We start from the raw sequence: 22,817 nt of genomic DNA on the forward strand, positions 1-22,817 counted from the left end.
AATGAAAGGGAATTCAGCTCATTCAATTTTTTAAAAATCTTTAAATTTTATTAAATTTAATGGACGCAAATCAGATGATAAGATTATTAATAACCAATGAATGATAAGCTTGGCATCAGTGCCAAAGCAGCTTGACATTATGTAACCCTTAAAAACAAAAGACTCTAGAGTAATATATTATAAATACGACTGAATGAGCAACATTACACAGATGATATATTCACACTTGCACACCTGCACATCAATCCTAGACTAATGTGCCAAGTTACACAGTGCGTTCAAGTGATGTTGGAAAGATCATATTTATGAGAAAAATGACACCACAATATCATAATTATGTGTAGGAAACTCAGTAATGTCAGTGAGAAACTCAGGGCACCGGTGAGAAAACATGGTGGATACAATGGAAGCAGCGTCTGTAATTGAAATTTAATGTAAAAACATATTTTCATTTACAATAAAACTTTAAAAAGTTGCATGTACAAAATACAAAAGTATTGTACAATTGTGATAAAATAGATACATATTTAATTTACAGCATGAATTAAATTAAAACATAAAGCATTTTTTCATGGTGAACCATACCTTTAAAGAAAGTTACATTTGTTGGAGATATTAGCACATTTTGTATCACAGTGCTTCGTCAAAAAAAGAAAAAAAGTCTAAACATAATTGGCATAGAGGATTTACACTCATCTGTTTCATCTCAGGGCAATTGTTGGGAACTCAGAATGTTAAATAAAGTGCAATTTCTTTTATTACCTAAAGGGGTCACTGTATTCCCTAAATAAAAGAGCACAAAACTTGTCCTGTACCATTAAAACAGCACAGTATGAAAACCAATTCTGATATACTGTAAGTCTCATACATTAGAGATGAGTATTAGAAAATGTCACACAGACACACACAAACACACACCAGCCAAATCATACACATTAACTCACTGTATACTGAGTTGTGTTGTAAAAAGCATCATAAGAGAATGTTTGAATGAATCAGAACACAGTTGGAAAATGAGAGAAAGTGAGAAAAGAAGGAAAGGGGCTGGGCAGAAGTCTGTTAGCGTGTTGCTCTGTGTGTGTGTGTGTGTGTGTGTGTGTGTACGCCTGAATTTTAGAGGGCGGAGAGGGGAAGAAAACATCAAACACAAAAATCCCCAACCATTCGTGTGTGAAAATGTGTGTTTGTGTTGTTTGTACGGTGGCTGCCAGGCCCCAAGTGACCATATATACAAGCAGGTGATAGAAGGGTCAGTGTGTCTGAGCATCATACTTCTACACACACACATACAATAAATGCCCATTTTCTTTCTTCTGATCTAAAAAAAATAGTGTTGTCAAATGATTAATCATGATTAATCACAACCAAAATAAAAGTTTCTGTTTACATAATGTATGTGTGTGTATGTGTACAAACACATGCATCTATATATTTAAGAAAAATGTTATGTTTATATATTATATATGATGAATATAAACATATACATGTAAATATTTTCAAAATATATACTGCATGTTTGTGTATTTATTTAATATGTAAACAAAAAAGTTTATTTTGGATGCGATAAATCATTGTTTAATTGTTTGACAGTACTACTAAAAAAAATCTTTGTTAATAAATTGTCTTTAGTAAAATGCTCATTTAATTATTATTTTTTGACCATTTCATAATTCTCTCTGACCCTTGAAATTACTTATTTATAATTATACCGTATGTGACCCTGGACCACAAAACCAGTCTTAAGTAGCACAGGTATATTTGTAGCAGTAGCCAAAAATACATTGTATAGGTCAAAATTATTGATTTTTCTTTTATGCCAAAAATCATTAGGATAATAAGTAAAAAGTCAAGTCCCATGAAATTATTTAGTAAATTTCCTACCAAAAATATATCAAAACTTCATTTTTGATGAGTAATATGCATTGCTAAGAACTTAATTTGGACATCTTAAAAGCCGATTTTCTCAATATTTTGATTTTTTTGCACCCTCAGATTTGAGATTTTCAAATAGTTGTATCTCAGCAAAATATTGTCCTATCAAACCATACATCCGTGGAAAGTATAAATCCATATAAATCTCATTTTTTTAAAAATAGACCCTTATCACTGTTTTTTTGGTCCAGGGTCATGCATATTTTTATATTTATACAGTATATTATATTTTATGCTTTCCCATTTTGATTTAATACATTTTTAAATTTGATTTTCACTTTTTAATTACTCTTTTCCACATTTTCTCTGACCCTTCCTGTTTTTAATTTTTATTTATTTATTTATTTTTGCTTTTAAAGACTTCAGTGTCAATGCTCTTTATGCATCTCAATGAGTAACAATGCTTTGCTGAATATTATAATAAATCTGAATGTGTCCCATCCTTCAAAAGCCTTTGTAGTTTCACAATAATTAAATACAAAATGTATAATTTTATTTCCACTTGTTCCCAGTTTTTCACATTTTCTCTGACCCTTGAATTTTTAAAATGTATTTATTTTTTGCTTTTTAAGATTTTAATGCAAATGCTCTTGTTGCATGTGAAATGAGTAATGGTGTTTTTCCCCCAAGCTGTCATGTATCTGGTCTGTCTTCTCATCATGAACTCTTGCACACACATTCTGGACTGCAATCCCCATAAGCCACTGCACCAATCACTGCACACAGCTGCTCCTTGTTTCCCACTGAACTGATTGCTGCACACACCTGTTTCACATTTACCCACATGCATTTAAGCCACAGACACACACACTTCCTTGCGAGGTCTTATTGTTCCTATGGTCGTAATTCTAAGCGTTTATCTCTGTGTTGGATTCTCTGTGTATGACTCTGGACTGTGTACCCCGTTGACGATTCCTGCTACCTGCCATTGCGACCATTGCCTGAGTATCGAACTGTTTACTGGATTTCCTACGTTGTTCCTGTTTTCTGGTGATTATTCTGGCCTGTTGACGATTCTAAATAAATGCTGCAAATCAGGGCTGTAGTACTCGAGTCCGGTCTTGGACTCGAGTCCGGTCTCGAGACCGTTTTTTTATGGTCTCGGACTTGTCTCGGACTCGCTGGTATTCAGACTCGGACTTGTCTCGGTCTCGGCCACTGGTCTTGCCAAATATGGCTTTTGGTCTCGACCGAGTCCAGGTGTCTTTATTATGTTCCCAGTAAGCACACATTTTAAACTGTTTATAATTTTAATTTTTTCATTTCACCCGCCCGAATTTAATTAAAATATTATTTTTCGTCACGTCATCTGCCCGAACGACCCATCACTACCAATAACCAATCACAAAAACAAAAAAACAAAACAAAAAAGTAATAACCAATCACACACTAGATTATATTTGCACGGCACACTCTGCATCTGCGTGCCCTGCTAACGTTAATTTTCATTGATTCACACACACTCTAACATGACATAAGCGGTGCAATTTACACTATTGACTTCTAAGGATTTTGATAAGAAACCACAAGAAACAGGTGAATAAAGGCTGACAATCAATGTTTAATGTTCAGATGTTATTTCAAGGCATGTAAAGCATTTTGGCTGGTTTATGTGTGTGGTGTTCTATGAGAGCTGTGTGTGGAGGGACGGGAATGTTTTTCTGAATGTCTATATGTGTTTCATTTATTTGTCCACGTTGTTTTGAACTACTGTACCGCTGTGTGTTGCGATCAGGACCGTTCAAAGCATCGTCGCGATATGTTCATTGTCAAACTCCAAAATTAGACCATTTTTATTTTTTTTAAAAACGTCATTACTTCATTTGAAAAAGTTAACACATGTATTTTAGTTTGTTGTGTATATTTTTTTCATTCGATCAGATAACATTTTAAGCTGTCATATGGTCGTGTTACAACGTGCCCCTCAGATGTTACAATGTACCCCATCTATGGGGCATGTTGTCACGTTTCACTTCCTTTCTTTTGAGGTAAATAACGAAAAACGTATACACTGTAAATATGAAACAAAGCGATATATTTGTACTAGACAAATGTGAAAATAATGTGGATAAAAATTGTACTCTGAACCCCAAGTGGATTTACCCCGCTCTCCCCTACTGGTCACTTCTTTTCTACACTACTGTACATCTGCAGTGAAGCTATATTGTAATTTAGTTGCCTAAATGCTCAGTACTAGTACCGAGCATTGGTAATAGTAGTGGGTTGGTGTTTGTATATCAGTTCTAACACTGCTATTATGAGGTATCACCATATGTCATCATTCTGTTTTCTTTAGATTAATAGATTATATGATATCAAGGGGAATGTCTATACTTAAAAATCATGGGTGTTGTGACACTGTTTTTGCTTTTAGATCAACAAATAATAACCCAAAATGATTGTCTTGATGATGTCATGCATACGACTTTTTTTCCTGTCCTGGACTCGGTCTTGACTCGGACTCGAACTTTTTTGGACTCGGTCTTGTCTTGGACTCGAACCTCTTTGGACTCGGTCTTGACTTGGACTCGACTAGTCCTGGTCTTGGACTTGTCTTGGACTCGACAAAGGTGGTCTTGACTACAGCCCTACTGCAAATGGATCCGCACGTCTCAGTCTGACTCACTGTGACACAAGCATCCATAAATCCCAATTAAAAAATTAGACCCTTATCACTGGTTTTGTGGTCCAGGGTCATGTAAATTTTTATATTTATACAGTATATTATTATATTTATGCTTTCCCATTTTAATTTAATACATTTTTAAATTTGATTTTCACTTTTTAATTAATCTTTTCCATTTTCTCTGATCCTTCTTATTTATTTATTTATTGCTTTTAAACACCTCAGGCCCCGTTTACACGAAGGGAAAACGCAGATATTTCCCTGCGGTTTGGCCTCTCATTTACACGAAAACCCCATTTTTATCACAGAAAACGATTATTTCTAAAAACTCCGGCCAAAGTGGATAAATTTGAAAACACCGTTTTCACGTTGTAGTGTGGACTGTGAAAACGGAGGCTTTTGAAAACGATGACGCATATTTAGTCATGTGACGCATATTGTACCAATAGATATCTATGTTTACAGCAGTAATTGTGCCTGTGCTTTTCACTGTCACACCGCTGCTAAAGAGATTTACCTTTTACACTCTTCAAATTGCAGTCCTAAAATGATGACAGAAAATTTACTTTTGCTGTCCTGAAAAAACATGACGACAACTGCTTTTCAGATAAAATATGAATGAGCGCGAAATAGACGCGTCAGTGGAGGATGAGATATTTCCGTAAATTATCCCGCCAGAAGAATTGCGTGAAAACTTATTACGTCTGTATACTTTTTGAGGCTTTACGCATGCGCAGTAAGGCGAATTTGATGTTCCCTTCCGGGAACTCGAGCCGCGTCAGGAACGCTATGGGGAACGCCATTGGCGGGCCGCACTCTGAATCATGTCTTGCAACTAATGAACGACGGGGGTGACGTCACAGGCGCGGTGACGTCACCGACCAGGAAGTATAAAGCACGTGCGTTTGAAGCCCGCGGCAGCTTTTGTCATTCAGCGAGAGCGCTCTGTGTCTGTGTCTGTCAGAAGTCATTGCTGTTTTTCGTGCCCAGTTTGGTACACTTTTATTTGAGCAAATGACTTCTAAGCAACTTAGAAAAGCGGTGGCGGTTCAGCGCCCGCATAGACAGTGTGTTCCTCCCTGCCAACGCTTTATTGTTGGTGGGGATACACACAGTCTATGCGTGGTCTGCTTGGGAGCGGAGCACGCTCAGTCAGCCCTCGAAAAGGCTGGCTGTACGCACTGTGACCGATTGCCGGTGCGCGTGCTTCGCTCCCGGAAAGCCCTCTTCGAGGAGGGGGCTTTCACCAGCGTTCCCCGCGGGAGTGGCCCCGCTTCCGCCGAGGCGGAGCGGCAGCTGCACTCGTGGGGTTCGCAGCTCGATTTGCTGGAGGGTATGGAGACGGGTGAACCCCTATCTCCGCCCTCACTCAGCCAGTCGAGCGATCTTCTCTTGGACGCGGAAGCCCGCACTGCGGTTTCTTCCCCTCCAGAGTTGATCCCGGAGCTCTTGTTGTCTTCCTCCGAGGAGGTCGACCTTGCAGCCCCGGATGTCAGTGAGCCACAACCGCCGCCCCGTTCGCCTCACTACGAGGAGCTCTTAGAGGTGCTGACTAACGCTGTGGCCAAGCTCAACATCGCTTGGCCCGCGGAGGAAAGTCTCAGAAACCCTTATGAGCCGCAGCGAAGCGCTTTAGATGAGCGCTTCCTGCGGACACAGTCAGCACCTCCTAAGCGAAGCCTTCCCTTCTTCCCCGATCTACACAAAGAGCTTTCTAGATCGTGGGAGAAGCCGTACTCTTTCCGCCTGTTTAATCCCGCTGAGAACTATGGAAACATCGCGGGCGCGGAGGAGTGCGGATATAGGATGATGCCACGGGTTGAGCAGACGCTTGCGGGCTATCTGTCCCCCGGCTCGGCATCATCCTTGAAGGCTCTGCCCTTGCCCACTAAGCCACTAAAGGTTACATCAGGCTTAATGGGCAAGGCGTACACGGCAGCAGGTCAGGCTGGCGCTTGCCTTCACACCATGGCAGTGCTACAAGCCTATCAAGCCGACCTGCTGAAGGAGTTAAGCGAGGGTGAGGAAGTGAATGTGTCGGAGATGCAGCGTACTGCAGATCTCGCTCTCCGCGCCACCAAAGAGACCGCCCGTGCTGTGGGTCGGTCTATGGCAGCCTTGGTGGCAGCGGAGAGGCATCTCTGGCTGACCCTGTCCGAAGTCAAAGAGAAGGACAGGGTCACACTCCTGGACGCTCCCCTGCAGCCGTCCGGCCTCTTTGGTGCCTCGGTCGATACAGTTGTCGCCAGGCACCAGGAGGCCCGTAGACAGGCCGCAGCGTTCAGGACCTTCCTCCCCCGCCGTGTTTACTCCTCTGGGGCTGCTGGACGGGAGCAGCCCCAGCCGTGTACGAGCTCCTCGTACCGTGAGGCACAGAAGCAGAGCGTCGCCACCCGTACTCCTCCGGCTCAGCCTAGAGGGCGGGGGCGGCGACGCTCTAAGCCGAGGGCTCCTGACAGAAGGCCCGACCTGAGGGTCGTCCTTCAGTCAAGGAAGTCCTCGGCTAAACGGCCCTGACGGTTGTGGCTCAGGGCCGTTTAGGGCAGCCCCTTGCGAGCGGGTTTGCACCGTACCCCCAGGTGCGGGTTCCAAACCCCCTCAAGGCCCTCAGGAAAGCGGGGAGCTAGTTCAGGAGTTTCCTGCCAGCTTGCTGTTACAGGGCTCCGAGTTAGTTCCTCGAGAAAATCCAGACACCAGTCTCGAGAGGCTGGTACCCTTAGTAAACTTTCTGGCAGCGTGGAAACTACTGCCAAATGTTTCAAAGTGGGTCCTGCGTACTGTAGAGAAAGGTTATGCTATTCAGTTCGGCACCAAGCCGCCACCTTTCAGCGGGGTGTTTCCAACATTAGTAAGCCCCGAGCAGGGTCTGGTAATGGAACAAGAAGTAGATACTCTTCTGAGGAAGGAGGCCATCGAGGTGGTCCCTCCTCAAGACAGGGAATCCGGGTTCTACAGCCGTTACTTCATTGTTCCGAAGAAGGATGGGGGGCTTCGGCCCATCTTAGATCTCCGGCTGCTAAATCGCTCAGTCAGAAAACTGAAGTTCAAAATGCTCACTGTCAGGCAGGTCGTGTATCAAATCAGGTCCGAGGACTGGTTTGTCACGATAGATCTAAAAGACGCTTATTTCCACATCTCCATCCTTCTTCAGCACAGGAAGTTTCTGAGGTTCGCTTTCAGGGGCGAAGCGTACCAATACAGGGTTCTTCCGTTCGGCCTAGCTCTCTCACCCAGAACTTTTACGAAGTGTGTGGATGCTGCGCTGGCTCCACTGCGACTCCAGGGCATCCGCATACTCAATTACATAGACGACTGGCTCATCCTAGCCAGCTCAGAGCAGTTAGCGGTTCAGCATCGAGGTGTTGTTCTCGCTCACATGCAGAGTTTGGGGTTGAGACTCAACGCCAAGAAGAGCGTCCTCTCTCCACTGCAGAGGACTACTTATCTAGGCGTGGTATGGGATTCATCCACGATGCGGGCACAATTGTCACCCGCTCGGATCGAGTCCATACTTACTGCAGTAAATGCGGTCAAGCTAGGCCAGTCACTCACTGTCAAACAGTTCCAAGTGCTGTTAGGTCTTATGGCAGCCGCTTCCAACGTGATACCTTTTGGACTGCTGCATATGAGACCACTACAGTGGTGGCTCAAAACCAGGGGGTTCTCCCCGAGGGGAAACCCACTCCGCAAGATCAGTGTCACGCGGCGCTGCCTACGTGCCCTGGTCATGTGGAAGAAACCCTGGTTTCTCTCTCAGGGACCGGTCCTGGGGACGCCATGTCACCGCGTCACGCTAGCGACAGATGCGTCCCTCACCGGATGGGGAGCGGTCATGAGTGGCCGCTCAGCCCAAGGCCTGTGGAGCCCTCACCACCTCTCATGGCACATAAATCGCCTCGAGTTGTTGGCAGTGTTCCAGGCCCTGAGGAGTTTCCTACCAGACCTAAGAAACCGTCATGTCCTTGTTCGTACAGACAGCACAGCGGTAGTTTATTATATAAACCATCAAGGAGGAATCCGCTCACGCCCCTTATTCAAGCTGGCGTATCGGATCCTCCTGTGGTCTCAAGGGAAACTCCTCTCCCTGAGAGCAGTCCACATTCCTGGACATCTGAATGTAGGAGCAGACGTCCTGTCAAGGCAGGGGCTGAGGCCCGGGGAATGGATGCTTCACCCAGAGGTGGTGAAGCAGATCTGGAGAATATTTGGCCAGGCACAGGTGGACCTGTTTGCGACTCGAGAGACATCGCACTGTCCCCTCTGGTACTCTCTAGTTCCTCCAGCTCCACTGGGGCTGGATGCCATGGCACAGACGTGGCCGAGGCTGCGTCTGTACGCCTTTCCCCCGATCGCTCTGCTCCCGGGAGTTCTGGAACGGGTCCGTCGGTTTCAAGTGCGACTGCTACTAGTAGCCCCGTACTGGCCGGCACGAGTATGGTTCTCGGACCTGGTATCTCTCCTCGACGGCTCTCCATGGGAGATTCCCGTCAGGAGGGACCTCCTGTCTCAGGCTGGGGGCGCAGTCTGCCACCCCCAGCCAGGGAAGTTGAGGTTATGGGTGTGGCCCCTGAGGGGGCGCAACTCATAGGAGCGGGTTTCCCTACTAAGGTGGTTGAGACCCTTCTCCAATCCAGAGCTCCCTCTACGAGGAAACTGTATGGCCTCAAGTGGAACTTGTTCGCGAGATGGTGCCACGAGCCCCACTTAGACCCAGTCAACTGCCCGGTCGGTACAGTTCTGGAGTTCCTACAGTCTCGCCTTTCCGCAGGGCTAGCTCACTCCACCTTGAAGGTCTACGTGGTGGCCATAAGTGCCTACCACGCCCCTCTAGGTGGTCTCTCAGTGGGCAGAGAGCCCTTGGTCATACGGTTCCTCCGCGGTGCGCTCAGGCTGAGGCCTCGAGTGACACCCAGGGTTCCCGCGTGGGACCTAGCTGTGGTGCTAGAGGCTCTTAGTGAGCCCCCTTTTGAGCCGATAGAGGAGTCTACGGATCGCATACTTACAATAAAGACAGCGCTTCTGTTAGCACTTACCTCCCTCAAGAGAGTAGGCGACCTGCAGGCCTTGTCAGTGGCCCCGTCCCACTTAGAGTTTGCCCCAGGGATGGCCAAAGCCTTTTTATATCCCAGGGTCGGGTACGTCCCGAAGGTCCCCTCCCTAGCACCGCAGCCTATAACGCTACAGGCGTTCTATCCTCCTCCATACGTGGAGCCAGGTCACAGGAAGTTGAATTGCATGTGCCCAGTCAGAGCCTTAGACGCTTACGTCCACAGAGCTGCCACGTGGCGTAAAACAGAGCAACTGTTCGTCTGTTACGGCCCCCCTAAGAGGGGGAGCCCGGCTTCAAAGCCCACTATTAGTAGATGGATCATCGATGCCATAACTACTGCTTACGAGTCCTCTGATCTCCCCTCTCCGTTGGGACTCAAGGCTCACTCTACTCGGGGCATGAGTGCCTCGAGAGCTCTGACTGCAGGTGTCCCCATAGAAGACATCTGCAAAGCTGCGGGTTGGTCCTCGCCCCTAACTTTCGTTAGGTTTTATGAGCTTGACCTCAGAGCCGCTCCAGGCTCTGCTGTGCTCTCGGCCTAGTGCGCTAGGCCTGGAGAGTCAGCCACCTCCCTAGCCAGGAGAAGACTTCTCAAGGCGCATCTTTCTGCGGAAAGAAGAGAAGTGAGTTTCGCCAAACTTATGAGATCTGCAAAACTAAGAAATACTTAGCCTGTTGTCCGTGGGAAACTAGACAAAGGCTCCTACTCTCGCGTTCTGACACTACTATCAGACCGAGCTTTCAGTCCCTCTTGTCATGGCTGAAACCCCAGACAAAGGACTAAGACCCCTCGTGTGCCCGAGGGCCGAGGGGTGCCTCCTGCACTGACTGGCGAACCAGGCGGAGGTCTCTATTCTCGTGTGCCTGCCGGCCGAGAACTCTACAGCCCTCTTGTCCGCGGAATGCTAGACAATGGCTCACTTGTCCTCGTGTTCTGACGCAGTATGCTATCAGACCGAGTGTAATGCAGTCCCTCTGGTTCCGGAAACTACCCTGACCAAGGACTAAGACTCCTCGTCTGCCTTAGAACAAGGCCGAGGAGTGCCTCATGCACTGGCTGGCTACCAGGCTGAGGCCCCTACTGTCTTCCCCGTGAGCCCGAGGGCCGGGGATTGCAGTGCCCTCTTGTCCGCGGAATGCCGACAATGGCCCATCTCTCGCGTCCTGGCGTAGCGCAGGCCGAGCCTTGGATTCCTCTTGTTCTGGCTGCACCCCCAGACAAAGGATCACCCACTCCTCGTGCGCCCGAGGGCCGAGGAGCCTGGAGGTCAAGCTCACAGTCCTCGTGGGTCTACGGACCGGGGACTATATACACCATCTGTCCGCCGAGTGCTAGACAGTGGTCATTCGGTCCCTCTTGTTCTGGCTAACTCCCAGACAAAGGACTAAGACTCTGCGTGTGCCTGAGGGCCGCGGAGTACCTCTCGCTCTGGTTGGCGACCAGACAGAGGAAGACTACCATTCCTCGTGTGCCCAAGGGCCGAGGACTACAGGGCCTCTTGTCCGCGTATGCTAGACAAGTGCTCTTTACCTTTCCACCTGCTGGCACAGTCACTGCGCAGGGTTCGGAAATTATGGGGGCGTAGGTAGTCTCGTTCCCCATAGCGTTCCTGACGCGGCTCGAGTTCCCGGAAGGGAACGTCTCGGGTTACTACTGTAACCTTAGTTCCCTGAGGGAACGAGACGCCGCGTCTCGGACCATAATTCCCGCCCCTGCGGCGCTCGCTTCATGCTAGAGCTGCCGCGGGCTTCAAACGCACGTGCTTTATACTTCCTGGTCGGTGACGTCACCCGTCGTTCATTAGTTGCAAGACATGATTCAGAGTGCGGCCCGCCAATGGCGTTCCCCATAGCGTTCCTGACGCGGCGTCTCGTTCCCTCAGGGAACTAAGGTTACAGTAGTAACCCGAGACGTTTTCCTACGTTTCAATGTGGATGAGAAACTTTTGGAAAACGCTTGGAAACGCTGGTGTGGACGGAGAGCGTTTTAAAATGAAAACTCCGTTTTCAAATGTATCCGGATTAATGTAAACGTAGCCTCAGTGTCAATGCATCTGAAATGAGTAACAGTGCTTTTCTAAATATTAAAATAAATTCAAATGTGTCCCATCCTTCAACCGTCTTTGTGCTTTCCCATATTAACTTAATACAAAATTTATCATTTTATTTCCACTTTTTGTTCCCAGTTTGTCATATTTTCTCTGACCCTTGAATTTTTAAATTGATTTATTTTTTGCTTTTTAAGATTTTCTTGCAAATGCTCTTTTTGCATGTGAAATGAGTGCTTTGCTGAATATTATAATAAATCCAAATGTGTCCCATCCTTCAACAGCCTTTGTACTTTCATATTAATAATTTTAATACAAAATGGATAATTTTATTTCCACTTGTTCATTCCCAGTTTTTTCTCTGACCCTTGAATTTTTTAAATGTATTTATTTTTTGCTTTTTTTTAAATTTTAATGCAAATGCTCTTTTTGCATGTGAAATGAGTAACAGTGCTTTCCTGAATTATAAATCAATTTTTCCCCAAGCATCCTTTAACAACCTCCTTACTTTGTTTAGAAATAAAATCTCTATCCTGCTAACCTCTCCATGATTGGACAGGACAATTTTTTTGTAAAATGTAAATGTGGCCGGTCACATGCTAATTCATGTGTTTGTCTAAATCAGGGTTCCTAATTCCTGGTCCTGGAGAGTAGCTTTTTCTGTAGAGTTTAGTGCCGATCGTGGTCCAACACACCTGGCTTTTTAAGCAAACCCAAAGATATTGATTAGTTTATTCATTTACATCTAATAATAATTGGACTTGGAACTAAACTCTGCAGAAAAAGTCGCTCTCCAGGACCAAGAATTAGGAACCATGAACCATGATGATGAATTTGTGAAAATGTAATATTAGATATTTTTGCAGCTTAGTACACTTTAATTTTTAAAATATGCTTTTTCTAAGAAAAACACTTGTTTTTCAATAACAATGCATTCAACAGGAAACTGGATGTCATTCAATGTTCTGTTGAACCAGTAAATTTCCATTCTTGCCATTACTGATTTGAGCTTTGCGCATGAATTCAACTCTTGTACTGGTTCCTGTCTCAGAGCCATCATTCTATGACAGTTTCATGCACAGATGTGTAATTTAAAGTGTGTCAGTGTATGTTTTTCAGTGTGTTTCTTTTCTAAATTGGAACATGACAGACTCAAAGTCATGCCAGACCAGATATTATATAGAGGTTTGGCACTTGCACATAGCCATTTGAGCACACACTGCAAGACAGATGGCTGGAGTGCAAGGATAAATTAAAGAGAGAAAAAGCATTTTGTTTGACATTTATGCAGATTAAAGTACCCTGACAGCAACTGCACAAAGGACACAGGTGGGTATTTCAAACTCACATTCAGTGGAATTAGTACTTTTATTGAGCAAGAATGCATATAATTGATCAAACATGACTTTAAATACATTTATAATGTTATTTTGTATTTTGAAAAAATGCTGTTGTTTTCTCACAAAATTTAAATAGAACACTATTCCTAACATTTATAATAAGAAGAAATGTTTCTTGAGCACCAAATCAGCATATTCAAATGATTTCTGAGGGATCATGTGACACTGAAGACTAAAGTAATGATGCTGAAAATTTGTTTTCCATCACAGAAATAAATTACAATTTAAAACGTATTCAAATAGAAAATACTTATTATGAATTGTAAAGACATTTTACTATATTACTGTATTTTTGATCAAACAAATCCAGCCTTGGTGAACATAGAGACTTCTTTCAAAAGACTACTTTTTTTAAGGCGAGACACTGCAGGTGAATAGGGTAAAAAAAAAAAAAACTTATAGTTATCGCCTTATTTACCCAACTGAGTGATTACATTGATAATTGTAAACATTTTTTCATTACAAGTTTTCTAAAATGTTAGGTTTAAATATTCAAATGAGGCATTATTTCATGAAATATGTGCTAATTTACATACATTTCAGTATCAAAATTCTTGTTTTTTTTCTGACAAAAGTTTTTACAGAGGGAATTTTGGGTATCTCATTTTTGTACAAAAAATACTTAGAACAGACATAAAACTATATATTTTTACAAGTTTGGGGGGAATAAAATTTTGTTTAATCAAGCAAATTCTGTATGAACAAATCCCTCTGTAAAACCTTCAGAATATAGACAGGAATAAAAATGTAAAGTTTGGTGTGTGGAAGTGCCACTGAAGTGGAGATTTATGGCTTGGAAAAAACTAATTTTCAGAAAACAGCCTTTAAAGTGGTCATCGGATGCCCATTTTCCACAAGTTGATATGATTCTTTAGGGTCTTAATGAGAAGTCTATAACATACTTTGGTTAAAATTTCTCAATGGTAGTGTAAAAAACACTTTTTACCTTGTCAAAATCAGCCCTTTTTAGAGCAAGCTAGTCTGTTGCATGTTCCTTTAAATGCTAATGCGCTCTGCTTGCCCCACCCCTCTTTGCAGTGGGATGACGAACCGTAATGTTTACTTTAGTCACATTTAGCCGCGTTTAGCTGTGAAACTTGCTAACTAGCACATTATTAAGAAAGCCCATTTGCAAAGAGGCATAAAACCCTTATACTCACTTCTGCTGTGGGTGAAGCTGCATCACGAATGATTCACACGAACATAGATGCATATGTAGATCGGGATCAGCGCTTTTCTTTCAAAAACGAAAGTAACGTTAATCCTCTGCATCTTCAGCAGCTTAGATGTCGGGAGTAAATGGCAACTGCTATGTACATTATTACATCCAACAACAGAACACCTCAATCGCTCAATCGGAGACATTCTTGTCTTCCCCTGCACCACAATGGCGGTCGGAGTCGGACTGTTTCAGCTTGGTGAGGGCGGGTCTAAGGCGCTCACGTCAATCAACTATCGTGGGAGCGGCCTCAAGAAGCTGAGAATCACCTTATTTTAAAAAGGGGATTTCTTATTTTTACTATTATTACTGTTCTGATTTGTCCTCCTGTTATCTTATTATCATTATTATCAAGTATTTATACCATTATCATTATTCAAGTTGCTGATGTAGTAGTAGTAGCAGTTATCGTAGTAGTAGAAATTGTAGTAGTAGTAGTTGTGGGTGTAGTAGTTGTAGCAGTTATTGTAGAAATAGAGATTGTAGTAGTTGTAGTAGTAGACGTTGTAGTAGCTGTAGTATTAGTAGTCTCTCCTTACCACTGATTGATTTCTTTATATTTATATTTTATGTTTTATTTATATCTATGTTATTTGTTTTCATGTACTGACTTATACATGTTTATGTATGTATGTTTATTTGTATGTTTTCCAAAGTATGTACTGTGACATGTCCACCCAGTTACCTTTACATGCACACATGCACACACACAAACGCACGCATCTGTCAGTTCCTGACTGTATTGGTTTTGTTTTGCCTGTCTGTTTTTTTTTTTGTTTTGTTTAGTTTGTTTGTTTGTTTGTTTGCTTTCCCTGTTTTTGATCCCAATTCATGTACATCTTGCATATTCTAATAAAAAAAGGGGATTTTACTTTTAAAGATTAAAAAAGTAACACTGGGTGGATTTTTATCATTGTAGGGTCGTTGTGTACACAAACTGCCAACACACATTAATGTTCAAACAACATGTAAAAGTGAGTTTTGCATCCGATGACCCCTTTAAAAATATGTATTGTAATTGAAATCTATTGACACAAATAGATAAAGTGCTATAAAAGAAACACTTAAAGGAACACTCCACTTTTTTTGGAAATAGGCTCATTCTCCAACTCCCCCCGAGTTAATAAGTTGAGTTTTACCGTTTTGAAATCCATTCAGCCGTTCTCCTGTTCTGGCGATATCACTTTTAGCATAGCTTAGCATAGATCATTGAATCCTATTAGACCAATAGCATCACATTCAAAAATGACCAACGAGTTTCGCTATTTGTCCTATTTAAAACTTGACTCTTCTGTAGTTATATCGTGTACTAAGACCGGTGGAAATGCAAAGCTTCAATTTTCTAGGCTGATAAGATTAGGAACTACACTCCCATTCCGGCGTAATAGTCAAGGAAGTTTGCTGCCGTAATATGGCTGAAGCAGGAGCAGTAATACCACGCAGCACATGTGCAAATGCTAAACTAGCTGGGAACTCATTTCTGATAATACTCCGCCTGCTTCGGCCATATTACGGCAGCAAACTTCCTTGACTATTACGCCGGAATGGAAGTGTAGTTCCTAATCTTATCAGCCTAGAAACTCGCAGCTTTGCATTTCCACCGGTCTTAGTACACAATATAACTACAGAAGAGTCAAGTTTTAAATACAAAAAATATGGAAACTCGTTGGTCATTTTTGAACGTGATGCTATTGGTCTAATAGGATTCAATGATCTATGCTAAGCTATGCTAAAAGTGATATCGCCAGAACAGGAGAACGTCTGAATGGATTTCAAAACGGTAAAACTCAACTTATTAACTCGGGGGGAGTTGGAGAATGAGCCTATTTCCAAAAAAAGTCGAGTGTTCCTTTAACAGTGTCTTTTGGATGTTTTCTTTTCACTAGTCTGAAAAAACACTTTAGGAAAAAAAAAAAAAAAAAAAAAAAAAAAATCTCAAACTTGACAGGTGCCTTGACAGGTTTTTGCCTGCAGTGATTCCCCCTTAAAGGAGTAGTTGACTTCCAGGACAAAAATTTACAGATAATGTACTCACCCCCTTGTCATCCAAGATATTCATGTCTTTCTTTCTTCAGTCGTAAAGAAATGTTTTTTGAGGAAAACATTTCAGGATTTCTCTCCATATAATGGACTTCTATGGTGCCCCCGAGTTTGTACTTCCAAAATGTAGTTTAAATGCAGCTTCAAAGGGCTCTAAATGATCCCAACCGAGGAAGAAGGGTCTTATTAAGCTAAACAATCGGTTATATTCTAAAAACATTTATAATTTGTATACTTTTTAATCTCTACACAGAGTACACACAAAGCTAGACAAGACAAGCATTTGAGGTTAAAAAGTATATAAATTATTATTATTTTTTTTTTTTTTAAATAACCAATAACCGATCATTTTGCTAGATAAGACCCTTTTTCTTTGGCTGTGATTTAGAGTGATTTGAAGCTGCATTTTGTGAGTTCAAACTCTGAAGAAAGAAAGACATGAACATCTTGGATGACAAGGGGGTGAGTACATTATCTATAAATTTTTGTTCTGAAAGTGAACTACTCCTTTAGGCATCTCACACAATGAGCGTTCAATTTAAAAGGTGCCACGTCAAATTAAAAGCAGCTTAATCATTTGTTTCAATCTCCCCACCAGGTCACTCAAACAAACAGATTGCAATTCCATTTGGTGTTGCTAGCAGTCCAGAAAGAGACTGACCGCCTTCCATTTCTGTCCTTCGCTCGCTCTCTCCGAGTATGAGAGCTGGATCAATAGCGTGTCAGTAAGTGAACTTGTGCGAATCACATCCATTCATCTCTCTCGTACACACACTTCTCCCATTCCACTTTCTGTTTGGGAGTCTGGAGGCAGGGCAGGGCTCTGGGCAGCAGCGTCCAACCGCAGGAGTAGGGCATCCCCACACACGCCCTTACAGCGGCGGGTAGCATCTCTCGCTGCGCATGATACTTAACCGATAACCCTCCCCACCACAGCTAGAGGCACTCACATGGCCCCAGACTAGCGTTAGTGCCGCTCAATTGTATTAAGGGCAGAAATGAAAGCAGCGTGACCCTTCTTAAGTGCACAAGGCATCTTTGTGCCGAGCGCGGCTGGGCGATCGAGCAGATGCATCAAAGGAAATTCCCCCCCGCGCGCTGCGCGAGCAGACAGATAATGCTATTTACCTGAGTGATGCAGCTTGGCCTGCAACAAGACACAGATGCACGATGTCTGAGCGAAGCAGAGCACTCTGACCAAGCGAGAGAATGTGTGTGTGCTTTCTGTGAGAAGGCATGTGGAGGTGTATTTTAATTTGTGACAGTTTGTTTACTCTTCGTGTGGTAATGCTTTTAACAAGGTCACACATTCAACATAGTAGTGCTAATCAAACACGAGAATGTAAGTATCTGAGGAGCACTGATTCCTACCTTAAAGTCACAGATGCACGTCACCGTGTCTCCGATTCGCAGACACTCGCCGTCAAATTTGCACGTGTTTGTGTCGCAGAGAAAAAGATCAGTGTCCTGCTCTTCGAACCCTGTCATGAAACACACACAAATACAGACTATAGATTACAAACAGATATAAAATGCTACATACTAAAAGTAGTTTTGGGAACAAGAAGATTTTTTGTTCAGTTAGTATTGAAATATATAATGTTATGAAGATTTACATTTCAAATAAATTCATATTTTATAGTTTTACATAAACATATGAAGCAGCTCAATTTTTTTCAACATGAATAATAATAAGAAATGTTTCTTAAGGACCAAATCGGCATATTGCAATGACGTCTGAAGGTATATATCTGTGGTATATTAATACTTAAGTAAAAAAACTATTATTCTTTATATTTGCACAAACTGAGCAAAGTTAATTACAGCTGAAGTCAAAAGTTTACACACACCTTGCATAATCTGCAAAATGTTAATTATTTTACCAAAATAAGGGTGATCATATAAAATGCATGTTATTATTTATTTAGCACTGAGCTGAATAAGATATTTCACATAAAAGATTTGCATATGGTCCACAAAAGAAAATAATAGTTAAATATATAAAAATGACCCCGTTCAAAAGTTTACACACCCTTGATTCTTAATATTGTGTTGTTACCTGAATGATCCACTGCTGTGTTTTTTGTTTGTTCGTTTAGTGATAGTTGTTCATGAGTCCTGCCTGTTGTTCTTCAGAAAAAAATGTTTCAGGTCCCACAAATTCTTTGGTTTTTCAGCATTTTTGTTTATTTGAACCCTTTCCAACAATGACTGTATGATTTTGAGATCCATCTTTTTACACTGAGGACAACTGAGGGACTGCAACTATTGCAGAAGGTTCAAACGCTCACCGATGCTTCAGAAGAAAACACGATGCATTAAGAGCCAGGGGTGTAAACTTTTGAACGAAATGAGGATGTGTAGGCTACATATTTTCTTATTTTGCCTAAATATCATATTTTTTTCATTTAGTACTGCCCTTCAGAAGCTACAGAAGATACTTACATGTTACCCAGAAGACAAAATAGGTGAAATTCACCCTGATCTTCAAATTCAAAATAATGTGGCTCCTAATGTGTCATGTGTCCTTATGAAGCATCAGTGAGCGTTTGAGCTTTCTATAATGGTTGTTATAGAAAGTTGTCCTCAGTGTAAAAAGATGGATCTCAAAATCATACAGTCATTGTTGGAAAGGGTTCAAATAAACAAAAATGCTGAAAAAACAGAATTTGTTGGACCTGAAGGATTTTTACTATTCAGGACAAACTAGGGACTCATGAACAACTATCACTAAACAAACAGCTGTGGATCATTCAGGTAACAGCACAGTATAAAAAATAAACATATTTAAGCATTTGAACGTCACTGAGTAATTTTTATAAATGTAACTATTATTTTCTCTTGTGTGTATATATATATATCAAATGTTAATTTTGTTATTCATTTGTATTAATCTCAACATTTCACATGTTTAATTCTATCTTTTTAATAAGTAATTTTCCAGACAAATTCAGGCCTGGTTATAATTTGACCATGGCAGTGAAATCAGATCACAGGATCTTGTTTAGCGGCCAAGTTGGCGTGTAATGTCTCAAAAATGGAACTGAATGTTTTATAATTGGTTCATATCAGTTCAACATCTCCAGTCTTTTCCCTAAGTGCACCAGCGGTCAGATGAAGTACTGTAGTTCATTAAAACTGAATAAACACATCATTGGTGTGAAACAACCTCACAGAATGACTTCCTCGGAACAAAAGGACTTTTGGTTCCGAGCTGGATAGAGGATATTAAGGCAAAAGCATATCATGACTTCAGTTGCAGACAACAGACACTCTGTTATAAAAGTTGCTTTGATAAAATAGAGCGTGTCCCTGGTTTGAGGTCATAACAGCCCAGGGTATGAAGCTTACAGCCCTCTGTATAGAATGTGGGCAGGATGTCTCTTAATGGACTGAGGTTTTTCCTTGTCTGTCAACATAAATGGAGAGCAAATGCAGACATACAGTTTACAACAAATACACTAAGAAAATAACCTGTTTACAATAAGGGGTTTTCCAAGGGAAATCTCTTACACCCATAAATATAAGCAAGACCTAGACAGATATACCATTAGCATGATTGGGAACATATTTCAATAGCCTTAATTGGGTGATGCCTCACACAAATACACCTCCATATCTGTCTATTAGGTACAATGCCTTCAGCCAAAATTGAACTCAAAAGGCTGCTCCCAGTAAACACAAAGACGTACAGAATGATCCAAGATGAATATTTCATAAGCTCCACCATCTGCAAGTCAAAGAACAGGATGGGCCGAGCATCCACGTCACACCGTATAACGTTACAACATGGAACCACACTGACCCTTGTGAAAAAAGTGCACTTAAGTGTATTGATCGTATAGTTGAAATCCTACATTTTTTAAAAAGTATATTTCAGATAATATTCTTTACATTAGTACATTAGCATACTTTAAAGGAACACATTTTCATTAACATGTGCTTTTTCATACTTACAAATATTTTAAAAAAGATCGATAGTCAAAAATTGATAGTCACTCCCAGTCAAAAGTTTTTGAACAGTAAGATTTTTTATGCTTTTTAAATATGCCTCTTCTGCTCACCAAGCCTGCATTTATCTGATCCAAATTACAGCATAAACAGTAAAATTGTACATATACTGTATATATTATATTATATAATAGTAATTATTTTTACTGCATAAAATAACTGTTTTCTATTTGAATATATTTTAAAATGTAATTTATTTCTGTGATTTCAAAGCTGAATTTTTAACATCATTACTCCAGTCACATGATCATGCAGAAATAATTCTAATATACTGATTTGCTGCTCAAAAAACATTTATTATTATGTTAAAACAGCTAAGTAGAATTATTTTCAGGTTTCTTCGAAGATCAGAAAAACAGCATTTATCTGAAAAAGAAATCTTTTGTAACATTATAAATGTCTTATTATCACTTTTGATCAATTTAAATCATAAATAAAAGCATTAATTTCTGTAATTTCCATAACAGTACAAATATTTAACAATATTGCTGCTTTATTTGGATCCATATTTTGGATCAAATAAACACAGGCTTGATGAGCAGAAGAGACTTCTGCTTACCAAAAAAAAAATCTTACTGTTCAAAACTTTTGAACGGTAGTGTAAGTTTGACAAATTTATATTAAACACTTGTACATCCAACAGTATGCTTTACTGTAAATACAGTATATTATTTGGCTGCATGTGTTTGGGGGAAAATTATTATTACAAAATCAAAACATTGAGTATTTAAGAAAAATTCAATTATTTTATTTTATTTCATATCTGTGAAATTACAATATTAATATTAATGGCTGTCTGAATTTCATCATTTTCAAATGTTAAACTATCAAACTTTTATTTCGACAGAAAGCCACAGGGGTCTTTAAAGCTTCTCTGTAATTTGTTACAAATTACGTACTTTTACTTGATCACTGCTAAGGTAGGTTGAAAAATTACCCAAAACTTGAAACTTCTGCACATAGAATACATTTCTACACTATTTCAACTATTTGGCCCTGATGCTGCAATACACATTAAGTACACAATAAATGCAGCCTTAGGGATTTTTTTTTTTTTTTAATTTCTGGTATTGCATGAATAAAATATGAAGAATATTAATATATAATTTTCATATTTTTAATTTGTTTTATTCCTGCTAACATTTTAATTTGCATAACATGTTGTAAGTCTAACAAACAACACAAAAAAGTTTGCAATTCTTTGTATATTTTTCTCTTTTCTCATATTTCATCACAGCTTTTCTCATATTTATTGAATACTTCTGAAGAGAAAATCATGCTGTGCTCAAAACTTTCCAAGAAAAAAAAAACAGTAAGTAACCATTCATATGTTCGTCTGGCTGGTTGTGCAGATAAATGGGAATAATTTTGAGATTCGGAAAAACCTTCAGAAAAATTTCAGTACTAATAAATACACAAAACTCGTGTAGACAAACTGACCTGTGCCCAAATGAATGAGAAGAGGAAAGAGAGAAAATAAGATACAGAAGGTAAAGCGAGTGCAGAGCACAGATGGGTGGTATGATTTCTCTCACTGAGATGAGACATGCATAAAATTTAAATATTGCCGGATCAGTTGTGTCTGGCTGTGCAGCCCATCATCCTCAACGATGGTGCAGACTACTTAGCCGAGACAAACGAGTGGGTATGCATGTGTATGTGTGTGTGTTAGAGAGAGGGAGAGATGGGGAGGGAGGTGGCACAGAGTGATACAGCGGTGCTGAAACAAGACAAGCAGCCAAAGTCTCAGGATAAGTAAGTCTGTGAGGAATGATAATGAACCAGAGACAAGCAGGCTGAGTGGAAGAGGAAGACTACACACACACACACACACACACACACACACACACACACACACTATATGACACTGCAAACGCAAACACAATAGAGAATTTCAGAGTAGGAGTTGTGGCACTCCAGCACTGGGGTCACTTCCATTTCCATTCATCACATTCAGTGGATTCAGTGCTTCACATGAAAAATCAGCTCTCAGATTTTGTGCCTTGAGCTCAATCTCTAAATCTACTATAGAGAAATGTATGGAAAACGTCATTTTTCATGATTCTGGTTCCTTTATGTTTCTATAGTTATTTCTTAGTAGTTTAGAGATCTACAGTTTTCAGATATGTGTGTGTGTGTGTGTGTGTGTGTGTGTGTGTGTGTGTGTGTGTGTGTGTGTGTGTGTGTGTGTGTGTGCACCTGGTATTCATCACGTTGTGGGGACCAAATGTCCCCACTAGGATAGGAATACCAGTAGATTTTGACCTTGTGGGGACATTTCTCAGGTCCCCATGAGGAAACAGGCTTATAAATCATGCACAATGAGTTTTTTTGACGAAGTAAAAGTATGCACAATCTCCTGTGAGGGCTAAGTTTAGGTGTAGGGTAGGTGTAGGGTGATAGAAAGTACGGTTTGTACAGTATAAAAACCATTACGCCTATGGAATGTCCCCATAAAACATGTAAACCCAACATGTGTGTGTTTTTGTGT

The 22,817-nt window shown here is 41.2% G+C and overlaps 1 protein-coding gene across 1 annotated transcript in view; it reads right to left on the reverse strand.

Moving 5' to 3' along the window:
* The window catches only part of tmeff2b (transmembrane protein with EGF-like and two follistatin-like domains 2b), a 113,877-nt gene that overhangs the window by 71,157 nt on the left and 19,903 nt on the right, over positions 1 to 22,817 (reverse strand). The window contains exon 2 of the mRNA XM_073851960.1: positions 17,687 to 17,796. Within this exon, the coding sequence (XP_073708061.1) occupies positions 17,687 to 17,796 (110 nt within the window). The remainder of the gene's footprint in view (positions 1 to 17,686; positions 17,797 to 22,817) is intronic.

Source organism: Garra rufa, chromosome 12, assembly GCF_049309525.1.
Source record: "Garra rufa chromosome 12, GarRuf1.0, whole genome shotgun sequence".
NCBI classification, from domain to species: Eukaryota; Metazoa; Chordata; class Actinopteri; order Cypriniformes; family Cyprinidae; genus Garra; species Garra rufa.